The sequence below is a fragment of the Cannabis sativa genome, chromosome 1 (assembly GCF_029168945.1).
Source record: "Cannabis sativa cultivar Pink pepper isolate KNU-18-1 chromosome 1, ASM2916894v1, whole genome shotgun sequence".
NCBI classification, from domain to species: Eukaryota; Viridiplantae; Streptophyta; class Magnoliopsida; order Rosales; family Cannabaceae; genus Cannabis; species Cannabis sativa.
This window is the reverse complement of record NC_083601.1, coordinates 48,375,493-48,397,042: the sequence shown is the minus strand read 5'-3', so window position 1 is coordinate 48,397,042 and position 21,550 is coordinate 48,375,493. Positions and strand designations below refer to the sequence as shown.

Sequence of the window (21,550 nt, the reverse complement as noted above, 5' to 3'; positions counted from 1 at the left end):
AACTGCTTCTTTTTTGGAATTAAAACTAGATGTGTATTATTCAGGCCAGGTGGTAAGCTTTCGGTCTCAAAGAATTCAGTGACAAGTTGCATAATATTGGGACCAACAATGTCCCAGTATTTACTTTAATCGTCAAAATTATAAATTATACTATTTAGATATACATAATAATAATTTCATCTAATAACTAATAATATTTTTTTTTTCAATTATTAATTGTATCACTTTTAAATAAAATAAAAAAATATCTAATATAGGTGTCTCGTTTAACTTTTAAGTAATATTAGTATATCAATCAAAAAAAAAAAAAAGTAGTATTAGTATAAGTAGAGAGGAGAGGAGAGCATCAACGTTTTCTTGGAAGGGAAGATAGGCAAGGCATCGCATCGCATATTTATTTTCTTATTTTTTTAGTTTTTTGGTTTAATAACTTATTATAAAATAAAAATAACAACTCGGCGAGGCAATGGCATAATCATCTTCATCATCACCACCCCCACTTATATATGTTGCATATGATATAACAGAAGAAGACAGTCAATAGACGAAACACGAATATCAAAACCCTAAAAACACACTCTACCTGCGATCCCATCCGAACCCATGGATGAAGAATATGACGTCATCGTCTTAGGCACGGGTCTCAAGGAGTGCATCCTCAGCGGTCTTCTCTCCGTTGACGGCCTCAAGGTTTCACTTCTTCTTATTCTTCTTCTTCTTTATTACTTTTAAATTCATATTAGGCTTCTATTCATTTTGCGATTGACGGATCCATGGACTGATTTTGTTGCTCGATTTGATTCGACTACTCAATTTGCTTTTTTGAGGTCAATTATACCGATCTGGATACTCCTTTACATTCATGACTTGATCTTACAATAAAATTCACTTAGCCAAATTCTACCTTTTATCTGCTTTACTACTATAATGAAAATGTCATTATACTAAGATGGGTTTTAGAGATTAGGCGATTTCGTTAAGCAAACAAGTATGAAACCATGGCCGATTTCGTTAGACTGCAAATGGCCCTGCTGTTGGTCTGTTATAACTTAAAACTGATATAAAATAAAGACTCGAACTGAAGTATTTTAATCAGCAGTAGATTATATTTTCTCACATATGATATTGTTGTTTGCCAACTTCTAATTGCGTTTGTATTGATGTTCCTGCTTTGTGAAATAGGTCCTCCACATGGATAGGAATGATTACTACGGAGGCGAATCTACCTCTCTTAATCTTATTCAGGTTTTTTTTTTTTTTTTTTATTTTAAAAAATATATATTTATATATAATTTGTTAAATTCTTATATAGTATGTCACTACAAAGCATTTTTTCTGTTGGTATCAATTTATTAGTAGATGAAAGCAGAAGTATTACTACTAAATACAAAACTAATTGTACTTGATTTCTATAATTTTTAATTTACAGCTGTGGAAGAGGTTCAGGGGCAATGATAAGCCACCGGCCCATTTGGGTTCTAGTAGGGATTACAATGTAGACATGATCCCAAAGGTAAGTTCATATGGATGCGTTATTTGTGCAACTTGCAAGTACATATGCCTTAATATTTTTGCTTGTAAATTGTGATTGGTCGATAATTGTGCTTCTTTGCTAACATGTTGGCTGCCCTTATTTCTCTGTCTAGTTTATGATGGCAAATGGAACTCTAGTTCGTGTCCTGATTCATACAGATGTCACCAAGTACTTGTACTTTAAAGCAGTTGATGGGAGCTTTGTTTATAATAAAGGAAAGGTATATTGGTCTTGATTTATGGAAACATTCCTTCCTTTGACTTATATTTCCTGTTATCAACTATAAAGGACTATCTCGGAACTTTTTTGTAATAGATTCACAAAGTTCCAGCAACAGACATGGAGGCTTTGAAATCTCCCCTTATGGGTATATTTGAGAAACGCCGTGCTCGCAAGTTCTTCATATATGTTCAAGACTATGATGAAAAGGACCCCAAGACGCATGATGGAATGGACTTAACAAGAGTGACAACTAGAGAACTGATAGCGTAAGTGCTTTTGTCATACTGCTGGCGAATGTAACTTTGAATTATCCTTTGATCCACGTTCTTAGGACTATTGGTAATCCGATATTGTATGAAAATATTTCTGGAAGAGTATTCACTTTGCAATATATTTTAGGGTTGAGTTGATTAAAAAATAATATAAAAAAATGATTCTCTGCATGTGTGTCTCTTGCATCATCCATTTGCATGTATATTACTCAAAATAATAAGGAAAACAAAACCAGTAAGGTTCATCCTAGAGCCAAATATAAAAAGCATGATGAGACTTGCACACACAAGCCCCCCTCTCCCCACAAACACACACACACACACACACACTCACTCATCTCAGTCCCAACCAACTGAGATAGCCTCTACTGAAAATTATTATTAAACTTGCTGTTATTGATTTTACATTAAAGGTCAGTGCTATTCCTAACTGGCGATGAAAGGAATGAAGATTTGATGATATCTTTTTATCTTTTATGGTTGCACTTGTTTTACTTTCTACATGTCTTCAATAAATTGATGTGAACCGAAGATCATGATCTCAATTGGTTTCTCTCTTGATAACATATATGGTAAAAAGTAAATATTTTAATTGTGGGGGACCAATTTTCTTATTAGACATCTGATGTTTTGTTAGGAAATATGGTCTTGACGACAATACAGTGGACTTTATTGGTCATGCATTGGCTCTTCAAAGGGATGACCGTTACCTAAATGAACCTGCACTGGATACAGTGAAAAGAATGAAGGTACAAATACAATTTTGTTAGCTTCATAGTCCACTTGCTCCCTTGGTTTTAAGTTCCTGCTGCTGAATTATTTGATCTCTTCATGCAACTGAACTTGCAATTCTTGATTATGTCATAGCTTTATGCTGAGTCTCTTGCACGTTTTCAAGGCGGATCACCTTATATATATCCTTTATATGGACTTGGAGAGCTTCCTCAGGTCTCTATCTTTCTCTGTTTGTACTCTATCCATCTATATGCACTCATGTATAGTTGGATGAATCAACTAGTCTCTCTATATGTCTAAATTATTTACTATGATAAATGCAGGCATTTGCACGACTTAGTGCAGTTTATGGAGGGACATATATGTTGAATAAGCCCGAGTGCAAGGTATTTACTCTTCATTCTTAATTTCATTTGCATGTTGCTTGGTGCTTAGTCTTGTATGATGTCAGGTTGAGTTCAATGAGGAGGGTAAAGTTGTTGGGGTCACATCTGAAGGTGAAACTGCTAAATGCAAAAAGGTTGTGTGTGATCCATCATATTTGCAAAACAAGGTAATAATAGTCTCACCTAGAGGGTTTATTTTTTGTGATGCTTGAGCCAAGGGGCCCAAGCCTAATTTCTTTTCATTTATTTTTTTTTTCCAAAAAAAGTATGTGATGTGGGTAAGTGAAGGCAGATGAAATTAATTAAATGTTATTACATTTTACAGGTTAGAAAGGTTGGTAAGGTTGCCAGGGCAATTGCCATCATGAGCCATCCAATACCAAACACCAATGATTCTCACTCGGTCCAGGTTATCTTGCCACAGAAGCAGTTGGGTCGCCAATCTGACATGTGAGTTTTCATATAATGTTCCTAAGAAGAATTAGCTAATCTAATTTGGTGTTGCCTATCATCACAATTCATCTTTAAGTTATGATTCAATGGGACTGATAATTTTTCTCAAATGGAAGGGATATTCTACTCATTTTTCCAAAGACAATCCCGAGTAGAATATCCCCTGCTCAATGTCGCCATAACACATGCCAAGCCACATTTACTCGTTTCTTTTCTAATCTATTCCCCATGTGTGTTTTTAGATTAGCTTTGTTGGTAAATTCATTGAAGTTTTGGAAAGATGACATGGGCATGTAATTTTAATAGTGATAGTGAAAGGACTTCGTTTACTTAAGGAGACTAATGTTTGGGAGTTTTTGTGAATGGGCAGGTATCTTTTTTGTTGTTCTTACTCTCACAATGTTGCTCCAAAAGGAAAATTTATTGCATTTGTGTCAACTGACGCGGAGACAGATAATCCTGAGTCTGAGCTGAAACCTGGAATTGATCTTCTTGGGCCTGTGGACGAGATATTTTTCGATATTTATGATAGATATGAACCAGTCAATGAACCCACACTGGACAATTGCTTTATATCAACAGTGAGTTATAGATATATTATATTTGAATAGTAAATATATGTATAGGTATGGATTGAGACTTACCAGGTTGCTTTGTATATATTTACTCCGCAGAGTTATGATGCTACAACACATTTTGAGTCGACTGTGGTGGATGTACTCAACATGTACACCCTCATTACTGGGAAGGTTCTTGACCTGAGTGTGGACTTAAGTGCTGCTAGTGCTGCAGAAGAATGAAGAAAAAACACACACAGACACAAACACAAACACTCCTCACATCTCATCTATTCCCTTCTCTTCTCCTCTCCTTGGGGGTGGGTTTAGGGCTGGAATGAGCTTTTTCTTTACATAAAAATTCAAGAATTATTATGGCATCCTTTTGCAGAAGGAGTGGAACTGGATTTTAATTTATTTATTTTCTGTGTTTTATTGTCATGTTATGAAAATTTAAAATGGTGATGTAGATTTCAGACATCAAAATTTGGCTATATATTTGTGGCGACTCGTTAGTACTATTCCATTACATGGTCTTTTCTTTGTCATGCCATACACTGGTGAGTGATTCAATACATTCCAATTTGGAATGATATACGATGAAATTTACATCTTCTGCAGTGCTGACTTACGTACTACTAGTCTTCTTCTTCTTCAGAAATAAATAAATAAAATAAATAAATAAATGAGTTTTGATTTTAAATTTGTAATTCCGTTTCTCCCTGCAATTATATATATGTAAGGGAGTAAATGACACGAAACAAACAAAATAAAGTAAGTAAAACCGAAAGGAAAAGATAATGTCGTCGAGTAGCATCACCCCAACATTTGCAGCGGCCAACCTCCTCTTCAAAGCCAAGACCCTCACCGGTACCGGCACCGGCGGTGGTGTTGGTGTTGGCCACCTCCAATTTCTCTGCTCTTCACCCCACCATCTCCCTTGGCTGCCTCGTCTCCTTGCTTTTCAACATCATCGTAACCATGATGCTATTACGGGTAGTACCAGTACGCGCCCTCCTCCTCGCATGCCTCTTCGCCGCCCGTTCTCTTCATCCTCCACCGAATCACCTGAGCTCTCTTCTTCTTCTTCTTCTTCTTCTTCTTCCTTTTCAATCAAAGATGCGGCCGACATGCTGGACATTAGGGTTGGGCGCATCCTCAAGGCTTGGAGGCACGAGGAGGCCGATTCTCTCTACGTGGAAGAGGTCGATGTCGGGGAGGCTGAGCCCAGAATCATCTGCAGCGGCCTCGTCAATTACATTCCTCTTCACCACCTTCAGGTATAATATTTTAGTTAGATTAGAGCTTAGGTAGGTTGATGATAATCAAGTAAGTGTTATAGAATTTCAACGGCGGATCTGAATTCTGATATGGCATGGGGTATTGGGTATTGGGTATCATGGTTGGCAGGATATAAAAGTGGTTGTTCTCGCTAATCTCAAGCCTAGGAATATGCGCGGTGTTAAATCATCCGGGATGCTCATGGCTGCTTCTGATGCTTCCCATGACAACGTCGAGCTTCTTCTGCCTCCCCAAGATTCAATCCCCGGTGAAAGAATTTGGTTTGGCTCTCAACTCAATCAAGAAAATCAGACTCTTCCTTCTCCTGCCACTCCTAACCAGGTACTCTACTTACTTACCACTTGCCTCTCCCTATTTCATCATCAAACATGCTCATTTCTATTGTATGCTATGCTATTTGTCTAAGAAATTGAACATTTGAGATTAAAATGCTATAACATGGTGAACGTGATCATTAAGACAACCAGCACTTTAGTAACAAGATGAGGAAGTAAGAGAGACTGGATTTTCAAATTTGGTGGCATATGGTCTATCATCTAGTACTTCTAGCATGAGTTTTATCAATTTTTGCACCATATCATTTGGGTGTAATATCTCTTGTTTGTTAGAGTTGGGTGGAGTAAACTTGATCCCTTGCCTGACTTACCTTCTATTTTGACATTTAAATTTCTCATCCACTGTTTTATTTACTCCATCAGCATCTTAGAAGATTTCTTTTGAGCAGCAACTTTGAAAGTGCACATATATATTATATTGATGAGCACCTTGGGCTTACTCATTTTATTCTAAGTTTGAAAATAATATGCTAGATCATTTATTCTAAGATGGCCACAAAGTCAATGAGGAGCTTAGGGGTTGTGATTGTCTCAAGTTGAGCTTCAAATTGAGACTGTCAAAAAGTAAACTTGTCTTCTTGGAGAGAAGAGCAAGTTGAAAGACCAGTTGATTGTGGGGGTTACACTTTCATTTTAGTATCCTCTTTTTGTTGCAGGAATTTGCTCCATGTTTCAACCAAATATCTGTAGCATGTGTTTCTTATTGTTTATAATCAGCTCTTACACTCTCCCCTCTCACGACAAATGCAGATTCAAAAGAAAAAGGTCTGGGAACTTGTTCAACCTCATCTGAAGACAAACGATTCTTGTATTGTTATACTCGGGGACCATGTTATGCAAACATCTGCTGGTGCTGTGCTGTGCAGATCTTTGAAGAACGCAAATGTCTCTTGATTGGAGCAACAACTCCATGTAACCTACGACCACAACTTCTTGATACTTATATGCCATTTATCATTAAAGCATTGTTGTCCTCTATAATACGCGATTTCATATTTTACCATTTCATATAATTCATTGCTTGGCTTCATATTTTACCCATCTTTGGTTTCACTTGAATCAAGGACGTTGTAGGAAAATTTGTCTTTGGAGATTTGTTTTTGTTTGCTGCTTCCCTGTACTTGGGTGATCTTATCGGTGTTATTTAGCCGATTTGAGACATTTGCGAGAGTGGTGTGCTCTGTCTACAGAGGGGGTTGGTCTTGGTTTTATTATTTCTGATTGCAAGCTGTTGGTGTGTATTTTACATAGTCAAAGTTCCAACAATTTACAGCAAAAGAATAAGTAACCAACAAATGAAAGATTGATTCCCTATACACAACACATTGAACAAACTTGAAGAATATCCATACCTTTAAACCAGCCCTCCAAGCCCTATTCTTCACCCTGAGACACCTTAATTTTACAAAAACTATCCCAAAAACGTGGATCTTCAATTGAATGTAGTTCACATTTGGCATTGTAAAGTAACTGATAGGCACTTCGAACGGAATACATTCCGAACCCCTCCTTACACCAAAACCAAAAATCAGAACAAACATCCAAGGGAATCCCCAAGATCAAAGCAGCATCACGATCATTAACCTCCTCATCCCACTCTTTCACCCCTGGCTTAAATAAATCTCTGACTCTAACCATCGTACCTTCCAAACCCACCAACTCAAAGGAAATGTAAGAATTCCTATCATAAGGCAGCCACAGATAGAAACTCCCCGTGAATAGTATTCACACTAAAAAATACTAAAGACTGCCAAATTCACCTTGTGTCCTGACCCCGCTCAATTCACTGAAGAAAACTAAGCATTCTATCCACAAAAGCTTTACCATAAACATATTTATCATTCACAAATAGCATATGAAAAATAGAAATACCCTCTCTAGCCACTTTGCATCCAACCATCCCTCTCAAACTTTCACATCAAAGCTTAAAAACTTTCACGTGTATAATGGTGTACACTGTAGCAATTTATATTGCCATTCAACAGTAAAATTTAATTGACGCATTAAATTTGCAAATAAAAGTAAAGTGAAGGAGTATTCACACGAATAAAAATATAAGAGAGTTTTGAAGCCAATTCTTGTCTTGTCTTTTAAAAAATGGAGAAATATTTTTTTCTCCTTAATTATTTTACTAATTTCTCTAATTACAAAATTTAAATAACAAAAAGATATGAGTTGATAACATACAATTCATTTTTTAGGGAATTGTCGTATATACTATTTTTTAACGGTTTGAGTTGCTTCGGTAATTGCTGCATAGGTTGCGATGTGAATTTTGGTTACGATTTAGATTTCTCCATTAATTATTCTGTGTATTTCCATAAAAATATATAAAAAAAAACTATTTTTAAATGTAAGAATATAAAAACCACAATTTTTATTGATTTAAAGTAAACATGCTAGATGACAATCTAAATCCCATAAAAATTATTAAATTTTTATTTTATTTTTTTTATATTATTTTTCAAATTCTCATAGTTTAATTATGAGAATTTTCTAAATTTATATTAAAGTTTAAGAAAAAGAAAAAGAAAAACGAACACAATTAACTAGTTTAGGCGGCGTTTGGTAGCATTTTTGTTTTTAAATATTTTAAATCATAAAAATAAAAGTAAAATTTTGTTTTTGATATTTTATTTTTTAAAAACAAAAATATGTTCTATAACCGCTATCATTTTTCAATTTTAAATACAAAAAATATAAGTGTATTTTATAAATTTTATTTTTATTTGCTGATTTTATTTAAGTTGGGTCTAGGACCGGGGTCCAGGTCCGGGGTCCAGGTCCGGGGCTGGGTCTGGGTCTGGGTTCGGTCCGAAGTTTGGGGTCTAGGTCAGGATTTGGGGTCCGGGTTGGGTCTGAGGTTTGGGTCTAGGTCTGGTGTTCGGGTCGTGCCCGGGTCTGAGGTTCGAGATCAAGGTTGGGTCTGGGGTCAAGGTCGGGGTCTGAGTTAGGGTACGGGATTGGGTTCCAAGGTTTAGGTTGGGGTTGGAGTTCAAAATATTGATAAAAAAATTGAATGTATTTCTTTTTTCAAAATTTTTAAAATTTTGATTCTCAACTAAAAAGTAAAAAACAACTTTGTAAAACATGATTTTATTAAATATTTTTATTATTCTAATTTTAGAAATAAAATCGAATTTGAAAAATATTATTAAACATACTCTTAATTTTTTTTGACAAAAACTAAGGTAGTGTTTGGTTTACTGGAATGTAATTCTTATTGTAATGGTAATAGAAATAGTAATGAAATATAATGGTAATTGTAATGGGATTACTATTACCATATTTAATTTATTTTGTAATGAACATTGTAATTAATTTTTTTTTATTTGGTTTAGTATAAAAAAGAAAATTGAATAATTAATATATTGACCAAAATGTCCTCATTTTATTTATTGTCAACTACCTTTGATAAAGAGGTAAGAGAGAGAAGGGTAGAAAATTCTTTTTGTAATGTATTGGTAATTGTAATCCTCATTGTAATGAGAATTCATGCAAGTGGTGTAATACTCATTACAATGTAAAAGGATTACAAAAGTTAAAAGGCCCAATCAAATATTGTAATTATAATGTCCATTCCAATCTTACTTACATCAAAGTAAACATGCTCTAAATGCTTATACTAATTGATTTTATTCATAAAATTATGGGTAATTTATAGCATAACCTCTAAAAGAATGTGAAGTTTGAAAATTAATTTTGGGAGTTATGAAGCAATTCATCTTAAAATTATTAATATAATGTAGGAAATATTAAGAGAGAGAAAAATTAGGAGAGGAGGAGAAGTGAAGGAAGCCAAAAATAGTAATAAACACACAACACAAGTGTGTAATGAATAATGATTGATTGAGGTTGGCTTGGAGAAGAATTGGAGTGGGATGGGACCCATCCCACCGGAATCAAAACAAAAAATAAAGTAAAGACTCGAATCCAAAAGAGAGAGAAGCTAAGTGTGGTGTTCTATTCCCCCACCGCCTCCTCCGCCTCCGATCTCTATTATCCAAATTCTGAAACTTGGTTGCCTCTCTATTATCCAAATTAATATCCCTTTCTTTCTACTTTATTATTATTATTATTATTATATTGTGTTATTTCCTGATTACAACACTCTACTCCAAACAATTATTATAATAAATGTGTATGTAAATATTCTATATATTAAATAATAAATTGATAAACGAAGAAGAAGAAGAAGACGACGACGAATAAAAGAAAGGAAAGGGAAGGAAAGGAGAGGAGAGGAGAGGAGCTTTGATTGCCTCACCCATCCACACTCAGACTCAGAACTCACTCTCTTCACACCCACAAAATCAATTCAACAACACCAACAGGTTTGTTCTTTCAATCCCACACACACACCCTCTCCTCTCTCTTTCTATTTCTTTAATTTTGCTTTCACTTTTATCAAATTTTAATTACATCAAATCAAATCCTATTCTCATCAAATCAAACCCTTTTTGATGAATTTCAGATTATACTATTTTCCCACCACATGTCTCTTCTCTGATTCTCACCACCCACACCCCCTTTTTCTTAATTTAGGGTTTCACTTTGGGGGATTTGCATCTCAAACTCAACTCTTCCACTTTCCCCCTACCCTATTCATTCCTTTGAGCAGAGACAAATAATCCAGTCCAGGGCAAAAAGGGTTGAAGTTTTTTGAATTGAATTGGATGGAAAAGGATATGGTATCCGCTTTGCCAAAAGAGGAGGAGGAGGTTAAGGGGGTTGGCGGTGGTCTGATAGAAAGGGAGACCGAGGAAGATGATACTGTAAAGAGTCAAGGAGTCAAAGAGTCCAGACTAAACAGTGGTTCCGGTTGCAATTGTAATGCTACGAAACTGAAATCTACTAGTGTGGCTGTCAGAGAGAGAGACTATTTTCAATCAGGGCATCCAAAAAAGAAGCTCACTCGCCAAGAAAGGGTTGAGTTGGGCCGCTTGTTTCAGGGTGCAGTCAGTTCTTACGATTGGGACCTCGCTCAGAGCTTGATCTCACTCGCTGATCCACAAGCTCTTAATGATGCTTTGTGCATTACATTGGATTCCATCTGGTTCTTGACCACACAGCAAGAGCTCGATGGTGTAACAACTTTAATTCACAACATCATCGCTAATGGTGCTTATGATTTCACAAGAGCTGCTCTTCGAACTTCGTTTCTTGCCTCCTGTGTCTCTGCCTGCCACAGCCGAACAATGACTCCAGCTGCCACAGTCACTATAATGGCGCAGAGGTAGTAAGCTTACGCTTTCTTGTCTTTGCAGAATCAATCAGTCAATCTTTCTTCTTTATTTTTATTTATTTGTTTATACCATTTATAATGGCGCTCGATATGCTTTATGAAGAATTTGTGTTGTGGATAAGTGTACTTGCAGATGCAAGCCTGGCCTGTAATTCATTCAATTCTGTCTTTTGTTCTTTTGTTTTTCAATAGGTTGCATGAGCGTCTGCATGAATGCAATGGAGATGAAATCTTGAAGGCGGAAGCCGGTGCTAAGTTTCAGAAGTTTACTGAATGGGCACTAAAATGTATTGATTGCCACTCCCGTTGTCGGGAGAATAATACGGATAGAGTTGGGCACAGCTCAGCTGTTGAGATACAACTCCAGTTAAGTGCTTTCAAGACCTTCCTAGATCTTGCTGGAAATCAACTTATAGGGAAAGACTTCACCGAGGCCTTTGATGCTGCATGTTTCCCTCTAACTCTATTCTCTAGCTCATTTGATCCTAGCTGGGCATCTGGCATCTCTGCAACAGCCATCCATGGTTTGCTGGGTATGTTAGTAGAAGGAGGTGCAGACAACGTCAGTCAGTGTTTCCTTGAAGCTTCTCGCTTTGGGAGTACGGAGCTCGTGCGGATTTTATTGCAGGTAATATGACTCTTATGTCTATAAATCTCTAATAAGAAACTTTTTATTCTTCTTTCCCTATTTTCTCCCTTTTTTTGGGTGAATTTCTATGAATTTAATACTCTATTAGTTTTCAGGCATAATAGAAACCCTTCACTTTATCTTTTTGGAACAATAAATGATTGCATTAATTGTTTCATTCAACCTTACAAATACAACGGAACTCTGCAGTATAAATTGCTCTAGAAAAATCAGGTCTATTTATTGCCAAGAACGAAATAGTTGTGGAAGCCTGCTGGCAACAAAATTAAACATGTCTCATGATTCTATAAGTGAACATATATGTCTTGACCCATTTTCTTATTACCTGCTTTGGTGGAGTGATTTAGCATGTCATTATTTTCTTGACTAACATAGTTGTCCAATTGAAACTGTGACCTTCTGATGCTAAATCATTTCTATCTTATTTTGTTTTAGCTCCTCAGCTGATAATCTCATGCTAAAGATGTAGTGCAAATAGTACATAGTAGCAAGAATTTAAAAGAAGAAAAAGAAAAGTATTGTATTTGATATAACATATATTTAATATTTTTGGAAATATTGTTTTTGTAGATTGCTCAAAGAAACAGCTTGGATATTGATGTTGACCTAGCATTGGGTTTTGCTTCTCACTACTGCAAGATTGGCACCATGGAGTGTCTCGTGGAAGAGGGTAATGCCATTGCTTTCTTGGGCCCTTTGATGAGAGCGGCGGAGAGGGGTTGTATGCAGGTAGTTGAGTGGTTTATGAAAAGGGGTTGTCGAGACATGGAGCTATGTCTTGCCCTGACAGCTGCAACCTCTAGTAGCCAAGTTGATGTTGCTGCATTTCTTCTTCCGCATGTTCCTCAACATGTCCTTGAAGCCCTGAGTACTGAAATTCTCAAGGCTGCTGGGGAACGAAGTGGTGGCTCGCTGGATGGTGTGGCATTTCTCCTCCGCTCTGACTTCTTAGGTGATCCCACAGCCACTTATGCTGTTGCTGATGCCATTGCTAGGTCAGACGATGAAGCTGTTGCTCCCGAGTTAAAGTTTTTTCTGCGGGAGCACTGGTCTGAGGCAGCCTTCGTGGATGGATTGAGGCTAGGACAAGAACACTACATGAACATTGTGAGGATTTTGAAGTGGAGTGGGTGTCCTATTTGCTTAAGAGACCTTCCACCCCCGCTTAGGGTCACGATTGCTTACCTGCCACTGTACAGGGAGTGTGTTGAGGCAGGTGGCTGTTTGTTATCACAAAGGTTAAGAGGGCAGCTTGTTGAAGCTGTGAGAAGACTCGATGGAAGGGTCTTAAAAGAGGTGGGCCAGGGAAGAGAGCTCGTGGCTGCTTTAGAGCATCATCTTCCTCCATTTTTGCTTCATTCATCCTTTCAGAGTTGCTTATTAGCAAGAAATTTAGCTTGAGGTGTTTTGGATTTTTGCGGTTACCCACTGATAGTATATGTAAGAAGAGAGAATAAAGTTATAGGGTGGGTTCCGGTGGTGGCAAAAGCTTAAGTTTGTCAGTTTTCTTCACCAATGTTTTACATACTGCACCTTTTATATATCATATATATATATATATATATATATCATAACATGGATGTGCTTGTAGGAGTTGAGTTGAAACATGATGTCATGACAATGATGATGTTGATGGTGGATTTGTATATCGTTCTTCTTCTTCTTATTTTAATCTTTTCTCAATGTTCTCTTTTTCAAACTTTAGTAGTCCTATCAAAATGCAAAATTAAGGAAATTCTTTTAAGATGTGCTGTACTCATAAAATATACTCGTATCTACTAACTTTGTCATAAGAAGTTAAAGAAGTTTGGAGTAACATTTGGTACAATAAATACTAGGTGCTAAAATTTATACTAGAAGAATCCCAGCAATAAGTATCACTAACATGCCCTCCCTGAAGCCTATTGTATGGGATAAAAATGTTGTTCTTCATTAAATGTGACGCCTGATGAGACAATAAGGCGACGAGTGAGAGGGTTGAAACATTTGTATCCCTTTTTTTGGAGGAATACTCAAAGAAACTACACTTTTAAGAATGAGGATCAAATTTGGTATGATTAGGTCTTAAAACATAAACATCGATTATACATCCAAATGATTTCAGTGGAATATAGGTGAGTATTGAGGATAAATCTTAAGAAGAGAAAACATTAGCGTTTGATATTGTAAGACACGAGAAGGTGATTAAATAAGTTGTCCAAATAGCTTCTTTCTAAAAAAATCTTAGCAACAGTAGTAGTAAACACGAGTCTTAGTAACTTTTAAGGTATGTGGATTTTTTCTTTCAACAATTCCATTTTGTTGAGGAATACTAACACATAAACTTTGGTGGACAAAGCCATTAGAGATAAGATAATAACCTAAGATTGAATTAAAATATTTTGTGTCATTATCAATGTGCAAAATATGGAAATTAGCTTGAAATTAATTTTTAATCATGGAATGAAACTTTTTGAAAGTGGTAGCAACATCAAATTTATCTTTCAGAAGAAATTTCTAAGTTAAACGAGTATGGTTATCTATAAATGATGTAAATCAGAGAGTATTAGAGATATTCTTAACTTGAGATAACCGCCACATGTCACTATGAATGAGTGAAATGATGAGATACCTTATAAGTAAAAGACCAAAATACACTTGGTGTATGTTTTGAAAAATGACACTTCACATTTAAACATGCTCAATTGTTTGTTTGTTTTTTTGAAAATAAAGTAGCTTTATTCAATAAAATCTTCCAAAACTATGGAAGAATAACAAGCAGTAAAGAATCCCCACTAAGAACACGATCAGCCTTATAAAGAGAAGCTTGCGCTAAGCATGCGCAAGCCTATTAGCAGACCGTTTAACAAAACAACAATCAACAGACACTAACGAGGTTAACAAACCTCTACAATCTTGTAAAACAAAACCATAAGGAGAAGCTAAAATTTTAGCGTTCTTGATATCATTGATGAGCGTAAGACAATCGGTTTTCACAATAACATGGTGCCAACCCTTCTCCTTTATCCAACTCAAAGCTTCCTTGAGACCCATTGCTTCCACCATTAAAGGCCTCCAACCACCATGTTTGCAAATTTGGACTGCCTTCAAAACTGTGCCAGCACTATTCCTTGCAACCATTCCGAATCCAAAACGAATATCATCCGAAAAAATAGCACCATCAACATTAACTTAAGAAAAGGTAAAATTGGTTTTGTCCAATGCTCAATAAATCTCTCCTGACCACCAAGATCAAATGGAGAGTTAGAGAACTTTCTTTGAGCATCATCCCAAGATTTAAAGTTAAGAGAAGTTGTAGATACCACTTCTTCTATGGAAGACAACTTTGAATTCCAAACAGTATTATTCCTACTATTCCACAGAGACCAACACAACATAGCAGCCCCCACTTGTTCATCCTTCTTCCACACCCGAAGACCCTCCTTAAACCAGGCTGCAAAACTATAGATAATACTGCTTGCATCGCTCAACTAAAAAGAGGGTACATTGAAGGAGATAGAGTTAGAACATATTTCACCAAATTCTTCTTTATACGCTTCAAGAAAATACATATTGGTGTTCAACATATTTAATCAAGTGTCAATCTTACAAACTTATTCACAAAGTTATTACCAACATCAACATTTGAAAAGACGGCAGACAAGATCGAAAGTCGTCGATTAGAAGATCTCCACAAATGCCTAAATGAGGGGGAGTTAGTTTACACTATACTCTTTTTCCTTTGATCAAGTTTTCAGCAAAATTTTTAATAAGGAAGTTATTATGGACATCCAATGGGGAGTGTTATAAATATTAATAATTATGTGGATGTCCAAATCTTTTATTTATTACCATTAATTGTAATCAACATTCCTCTTTTCTTAGTTTCCATTTTCTTTAGTTTCTTAATATTTCACTCTTGTATTTGTATAAATAGGGGTTCACCCCATTGGAATAAACAACTTAGAAATTCTCATTCACTTTCTCTTTATCTCTTTATCTTCTTCTTCTTTTTCTCATCTATTTTATATTATTTTATATTATTTTATAACATATTTAACTTTCATGTATATAATATATCAATTTTAATTTTTGAGGACCTCTAAAATTATAGGATCTGGGGCTAGGCCTCGGCTGCCCGTGGAGGTGGGACGCCAGGGTTTTGCTGATCGAAGACTGAGCAATCTCCTTATGCTGGAGGTGAGAATAGAAGACCACTTCAAAGTGATTTTCTAAGATTGAACCTAAGAGTATGATGAAATAATCTAGGCATAGACATTAATTACATCTCAACTATGAACCACTAACTAATTGTTAATGCAACAAATACTAATTATTTCTAGAATTTGCTATGAAAATTCTCAACATGACATGTGCAATACTAAATGTTCAAATCCATGGACTAATTGTAAAAGTGATGTTTATGTTAATTTAACTTGTAATTGAATGTTACGTCATGGATCATTGGTCTACTTGGTTTGGTTGAGATATAAATATTTTTATATTGTTAAAATGCATTAGGCTTGAAGTTGAACTTTCTTTGATTCTTCCTATAGACAGTCATGAACCCATTGAGGTAAAGATAGTGATGATGAGATTTGCACACATGATCATAAATAAATTCCTACAAAATAAAGAAAACTTAAGATTTAGAGTCACCTCATGATAAATTATTAAATTCTACTCTAAGAATATGTTTATCCATCACTTATAAACATTATACTCTACAAAATTGGATTATCCAATGTTCATTATGTTAGTAATGCTCATATATGAATGGCCTTTTAAGTTTCGATTAGTATTAACATTTAACCCCTTCCCCACCCCCAAAACTTGAATTACTCATATATGTTAGTAGTTGCATAAATGAACCAATAATAATAATTACTTAATTGAAAGTAGTGGTTTTGGATGCTCCAACTGGTATTGTTAATAATATAAAAATGATTATACATATATACAAAAAGTGAGAGATTAGAATGAAACTGTAGTTGTAGTTGTTTCATTTTGTATTGTGATTCTGAAAGATACAAAAATTGTATTTGATGAGAAATAAATGGAATTTAGTTACATTATTTAGAGTTAATAAGTTACATGTATGTGTAAGTGAGATTAGAGGAGGAAGAAGAAGATGATGCAGTGGGCATGAAAGCCAAGATCATAAGGACCCCAAGAATGGCAATGGGAAGGAGTAGAAGCATGAATGGAGGGGGAGGCAGAGGCGGCAGTATCAAGGGAAGAATGAGCAATGAAGCAGTGAGGCATAGCAGCAACAGCAATGACTCCAAGCTGAAGTAGCTTCTTCTGCTGCTTCCCACTTTCCCTAATCCAATCCCAATCCCAATCCCTATGGACCCTTTTCCATTCCCTCCCTCTGATATGCTTCCATTACGATGATGATGATGATGATATTCATACTCCATCTTTCTTCTATGATCCATTTTTTATGCAATTCTCACCACCGATCCAATAATACAACAATGATATCCTTTTGATTCTTCAAAATTCATTTACTGTACACCACCCACCACCCAATTGAATATTTAATCTAGATCCACCCAACCCAACCCAACCAGGTTCAATAATCCAGGGAAAGGAATAAGAAAGAAGAAGATGATGCCTTTGTCTGAAGATGTTTTCAGCAAGAGAAAATGTATTGAATAGAAGAAGCTGTGTGATTTAGAAAAAGGAGAAGAAGGTGGTGGTTTTGGTTTTGGTTTTGGTTTTGTTTTTGGGGTTGTTGCAGTGTATTTGTATAATACTTTTAGTACATTATAATGAATAATAATAATAATAATAATAATAATTGTAAAGAGAGAATAGGTATTAGGTTGGGTTGGGTTCAGTGAATTCCCAAATTGAAGTGGGGTCTATTTGCTGACAAACAACTTGCTGATTTTAGAAAGTGAGGGCAGTGTGTCTCCCAAGGTTCTTCTCCCTTGGTCCTAATCCTAATCTCTTTTTATTCCATTTCCCTTTTATTATTATTATTATTATTATTAAAATAGAAAAAACTCCCAAACACACCATTTCCAAATCTAATTCAGCCATATGCAATTTCCCTTTTTCATTGGCAAATTAGCACAAATATGGTTTCTTTCCTTTTTCAATTTAATTTTCAAGTAACATACTTACTATATATATATATATAGAGAGAGAGAGAGAGAGAGAGAGAGAGAAGGCATATGTATGTATATGTAGTTATTTTCTTTGTTTGTTTGTTTGTTTGATTCATTCATTGCATCTAATAAATATGTAATTCTTTCATGCCTCCCTGACTGGTCACCTGAGGCTCATCAGGCCTCATGCAATGTAACTGATTTTGATTCCTCTGACATTAATTAAGCACACACTCACATGAGTAAGTCTCACGATACACCACTCTCACTTATTCTCACTATTCTCACCCTCAAATCTGAAATCTCAATCTGTTTGTTTACCAACTACAGACTACAGTGCTATGCTATCACTATTCACTTTGTTGCATACGAAAAACATGGACTGCAAGCAAAATCTACCATTTTTAATATAAGTCAAAATAACAAATCTACCAAGCTAAAGTTGACTATGAGGAAAAGTGTGACTTTGCAGTTAGTTTAGTTGCATAACCAAAATTGGCATGAATGCAATGCATGCATGGAGATCATGGGGTCAAATTTAATGTCCCAGCCCAGCCCAGCCCAGCCAGGGAAGCAACCAAGCAAGAACAAGCACCTGTGACCCGCCTAGTGCCTACATGTGACCTTTTCTATTATATAATTGTTATATTATTGTTAATATAATAATATGTAGATTAAAATGTGGTAATATATAATATTATGTGAATAATATATATTAAGTGTATGGTAAATAAATGTGTAACCTATGATTTTATAACCTACACTTTTGTAACCTACATGTTGTAACTTGGAGAGGAGTTACAATTTGTTGTCACTTGTAACTCATGTGTTGATCACACATTATTAGTGTAATAAAAGGGTTGTTACACAATTTGATGATAGGATTCAAATGGTATGAAATATAGTTGTTACAAACTATATTAATACTCATTTATATGAGAGAAATGAGTCTTGTGTATTTTGAATTCTAAGTGATCACCTATACATTATAAAAGGAGGTCTTTGGTGCTCATTTGTAAGAGATGATGTTTTCTATCAAAAAAAGCACATTGCTAGAAAACCCTAAGGCTTGATAATTCCCAAAGCTATTTCCTAGAGAGTTCCCTTAGTGCTTAGAGATAGGGGGAAATAAGCTTTTGGACAAAGGTGTAATACCTTGTTCAAGTCATGGTGATCCCCACTAATCTACACTCAAGGTTGTGAGTGAGTGTTTATATATATATTATTCTCTTGTTATATATATACATATATTATATTACATGTGTTGTAATCTTCTCTTCTACCTTTCATATATATATATAATATATATAGTGTATATATGTTGTATATTATGTTGTTGTAACATTTATTTAATCTCTTTGTTGGTCCTTGTATTGTATTACAATAGAGTTGTAATATCTTGATTTTCTTCCATTGTTATAAAATCTCTAACAATAATAATATGGGCTATTTTCAAAAATATGGGAAAAATTATTAAGGTTATGATAAATATGGCATAAAAAGTAAATACCACTAAATATGGCATTATCTAACCAATCAAACTAAAAATATGGTTTTTTTCTAAAAAAAACCATACAAAACATTAAAAAGAAATCTGAATTTAAAATTCATAAAAAATAAAAACTTAATTAAATTACTATAAAAAATATTAAAATTCCCTTCATATTTATTTTTTTTAAAAAAATAAAACAAATAAAACTATAGTGATTGCCGAAGTTGTCACTCGTGCTGGAAAAGTCACCGGAGTTTACTGTCGGCACTGGAAAAGTCGTCGGAGTAGCCGCCGGTGCCGAAAAAGTCGCCGGAGTTGCTGCCGGCGCCGAAAAAGTCGTCAGAATTAGCATTGTCGCTGGAAAAATCACCAAGAAACCGGTTTCTTGATGTTAGAAACCGGTTTCTTGGTGATTTTTCGGTAATTTTACCAGTGACAATGCCAAGTCCGACGACTATTCTGGAGTTTGATGTCGGTGCCGAAAAAGTTGCCGGAGTAGTTCCTAGTGTTGGAAAAATCGCCAGAGTTATTGCCGGCGTAAAAAAAGTCGTCAGAACTGGCATTGTCGCCAGCAAAATCATTAGAAAAATCACCAAGAAAGTGGTTTTTTCGTCAAGAAACTGGTTTCTTCACCAAGAAAGTGGTTTCTTCATCAAGGAACTAATTTTGTTACACAACAATAATAAAGATTATGAAAACAAAACAAAAATGATATACACTGAAAATAATTGAAACCAGTTTCATCAATCAACCAAATAGAGAAAAAAAATATAAAAAAATTACCAAGAAACTGGTTTCTTCATCAAGAAACCGAAAAAAACCAGTTTCTTGGTGATTAGCCCGATAATTTTTCCGGTGACAATGACAATTTTGACGAATTTCCTAGAGTTTACTGTTGGTACTGAAAAAGTCACCGGAGTAGCTGTCGGTGTATTAGTCGTCAGAGTTGCTACCAACGCTAGAAAATTCGTCAGGCCATTGTCGTCAGAAAAATTACCGGAAAAATTACCAAAAAACCGGTTTCTTCATCAAGAAACCAGAAACCAGTTTCTTGGTAATTTTTCTGGCGACTATGCCAATTCTAATGACTTTTCTGAAGTTTACTGTCGGTGCCGGAAAAGTCGCCGGAGTAGCTGCTAGCGTCAGAAAAGTCGTCAAAATTGGCATTGTCAACGGAAAAATCACCAAGAAACCGGTTTCTTAGACTTCAAGAAACCGGTTTCTTAGACTTTAAGAAACCGGTTTCTTGGTGATTTTTCAGTGATTTTTCCGGCGAAAATGCCAATTCCGACGAATTTTCCGCGCCGACAAAGAACTCCGACGACTTTTCCGCACCGACCGCTACTCCGGTGACTTTTCCGCACCGGCGGAAACTCCGGTGACTTTTCCGGCATCAATGACAAATAAAACTTCCTAAACAAATAAAAACAGTAAATATGGGATTTAGAAACCTAATTACATATATATGGCATATCAAATACCATACAAAAACCTAAAAATAAAAAAATCCCATACTAAGTGTAATTTCCTCTAATAATATAGGATGAAACAATAAGTTGGCCCATTTTTGGACAAAGTAAGGGCCAAGTTGCTTTGGGACAGCCCACTATGCTCCTTCGCTTAGGCCGACCCCTTCACTCAACCCAACCCAACAATGTAATATATATACATTTAACATTTTCATATAACCTTTATTATTAATAATAATATACTAAATTTGATTAAACTTCAATTTGAATTACTAGATTTACCTTTTCATGGTTAATATCTTTTTAAAAGTAATTTCATAATATTTGACACAAGATATTTACCACAAAATTTCCTTAACATTTGTAATTGTTATACATATGATTCTAATAAAAAAAAAGTAACGACAAAAGTATCTTATTTTACGATTTTGTTGCAGTCGTACCTTTTTTTGGGCTAATTAAGCTCATTAAGTACCAACTCAGAAACACGTGGCGACATATTTTTTTAGCTTATTTAATACGTAGCCCAATAATATGTTGCCACGTGTTTCTGAGTTGACACTTAATCACCAAAAAAGTGTACGAATACAACAAAATCACAAGATCAGATACTTTACAAAATCACAAGATCAGATACTTTACAAATTTACTGCCATTTTTTTAATTATGGTTATACAATGAGGTTTTGACACAAATACTATTAGACACAATCAGGTATCTTTACTAACGGGTTGAGATGAAAAATGACCCTAAATTTGGTAACTAAGTTAGTAAATGTCCACTTTTTAAAAAAATTAAGAA

General features: G+C 35.2%; 4 protein-coding genes across 5 annotated transcripts; 3 read left to right on the top strand and 1 right to left on the bottom strand.

The window, feature by feature from the left end:
* The first annotated feature begins 324 nt into the window (after positions 1 to 324).
* LOC115708079 (guanosine nucleotide diphosphate dissociation inhibitor 1) lies at positions 325 to 4,685 on the top strand. The gene is made up of 12 exons (XM_030636257.2): positions 325 to 690; positions 1,183 to 1,245; positions 1,430 to 1,513; positions 1,647 to 1,754; positions 1,850 to 2,022; positions 2,666 to 2,777; positions 2,896 to 2,976; positions 3,087 to 3,149; positions 3,215 to 3,316; positions 3,475 to 3,599; positions 3,973 to 4,183; positions 4,277 to 4,685. Exons 1-12 carry the CDS (start codon positions 604 to 606, stop codon positions 4,400 to 4,402), a joined length of 1,335 nt encoding a protein of 444 aa, XP_030492117.1. The 5' UTR covers positions 325 to 603; the 3' UTR covers positions 4,403 to 4,685.
* A 142-nt stretch (positions 4,686 to 4,827) lies between these two features.
* LOC115708080 (uncharacterized) lies at positions 4,828 to 6,837 on the top strand. The gene is made up of 3 exons (XM_030636258.2): positions 4,828 to 5,439; positions 5,570 to 5,782; positions 6,547 to 6,837. Exons 1-3 carry the CDS (start codon positions 4,960 to 4,962, stop codon positions 6,688 to 6,690), a joined length of 837 nt encoding a protein of 278 aa, XP_030492118.2. The 5' UTR covers positions 4,828 to 4,959; the 3' UTR covers positions 6,691 to 6,837.
* A 2,721-nt stretch (positions 6,838 to 9,558) lies between these two features.
* Positions 9,559 to 13,373, top strand: LOC115708078 (ankyrin repeat protein SKIP35). Of its 2 annotated transcripts, none has more exons than XM_030636255.2 (4): positions 9,559 to 10,130; positions 10,271 to 11,032; positions 11,234 to 11,669; positions 12,261 to 13,373. In XM_030636255.2, the coding sequence occupies exons 2-4, from the start codon at positions 10,473 to 10,475 to the stop codon at positions 13,089 to 13,091; spliced, it is 1,827 nt and encodes a 608-aa protein (XP_030492115.2). In that variant the 5' UTR covers positions 9,559 to 10,130; positions 10,271 to 10,472; the 3' UTR covers positions 13,092 to 13,373. The 2 variants fall into 2 exon arrangements, with proteins under 2 accessions (XP_030492115.2, XP_030492116.2); XM_030636256.2 differs by having other exon boundaries at positions 9,574 to 10,130; positions 10,342 to 11,032.
* Positions 13,374 to 16,643: 3,270 nt separating this feature from the next.
* Positions 16,644 to 17,450, bottom strand: LOC115704926 (protein AUXIN-REGULATED GENE INVOLVED IN ORGAN SIZE). Its single transcript, XM_030632146.2, has one exon. It carries the CDS (start codon positions 17,108 to 17,110, stop codon positions 16,760 to 16,762), a length of 351 nt encoding a protein of 116 aa, XP_030488006.1. The 5' UTR covers positions 17,111 to 17,450; the 3' UTR covers positions 16,644 to 16,759.
* Between the last annotated feature and the right edge of the window lie 4,100 nt (positions 17,451 to 21,550).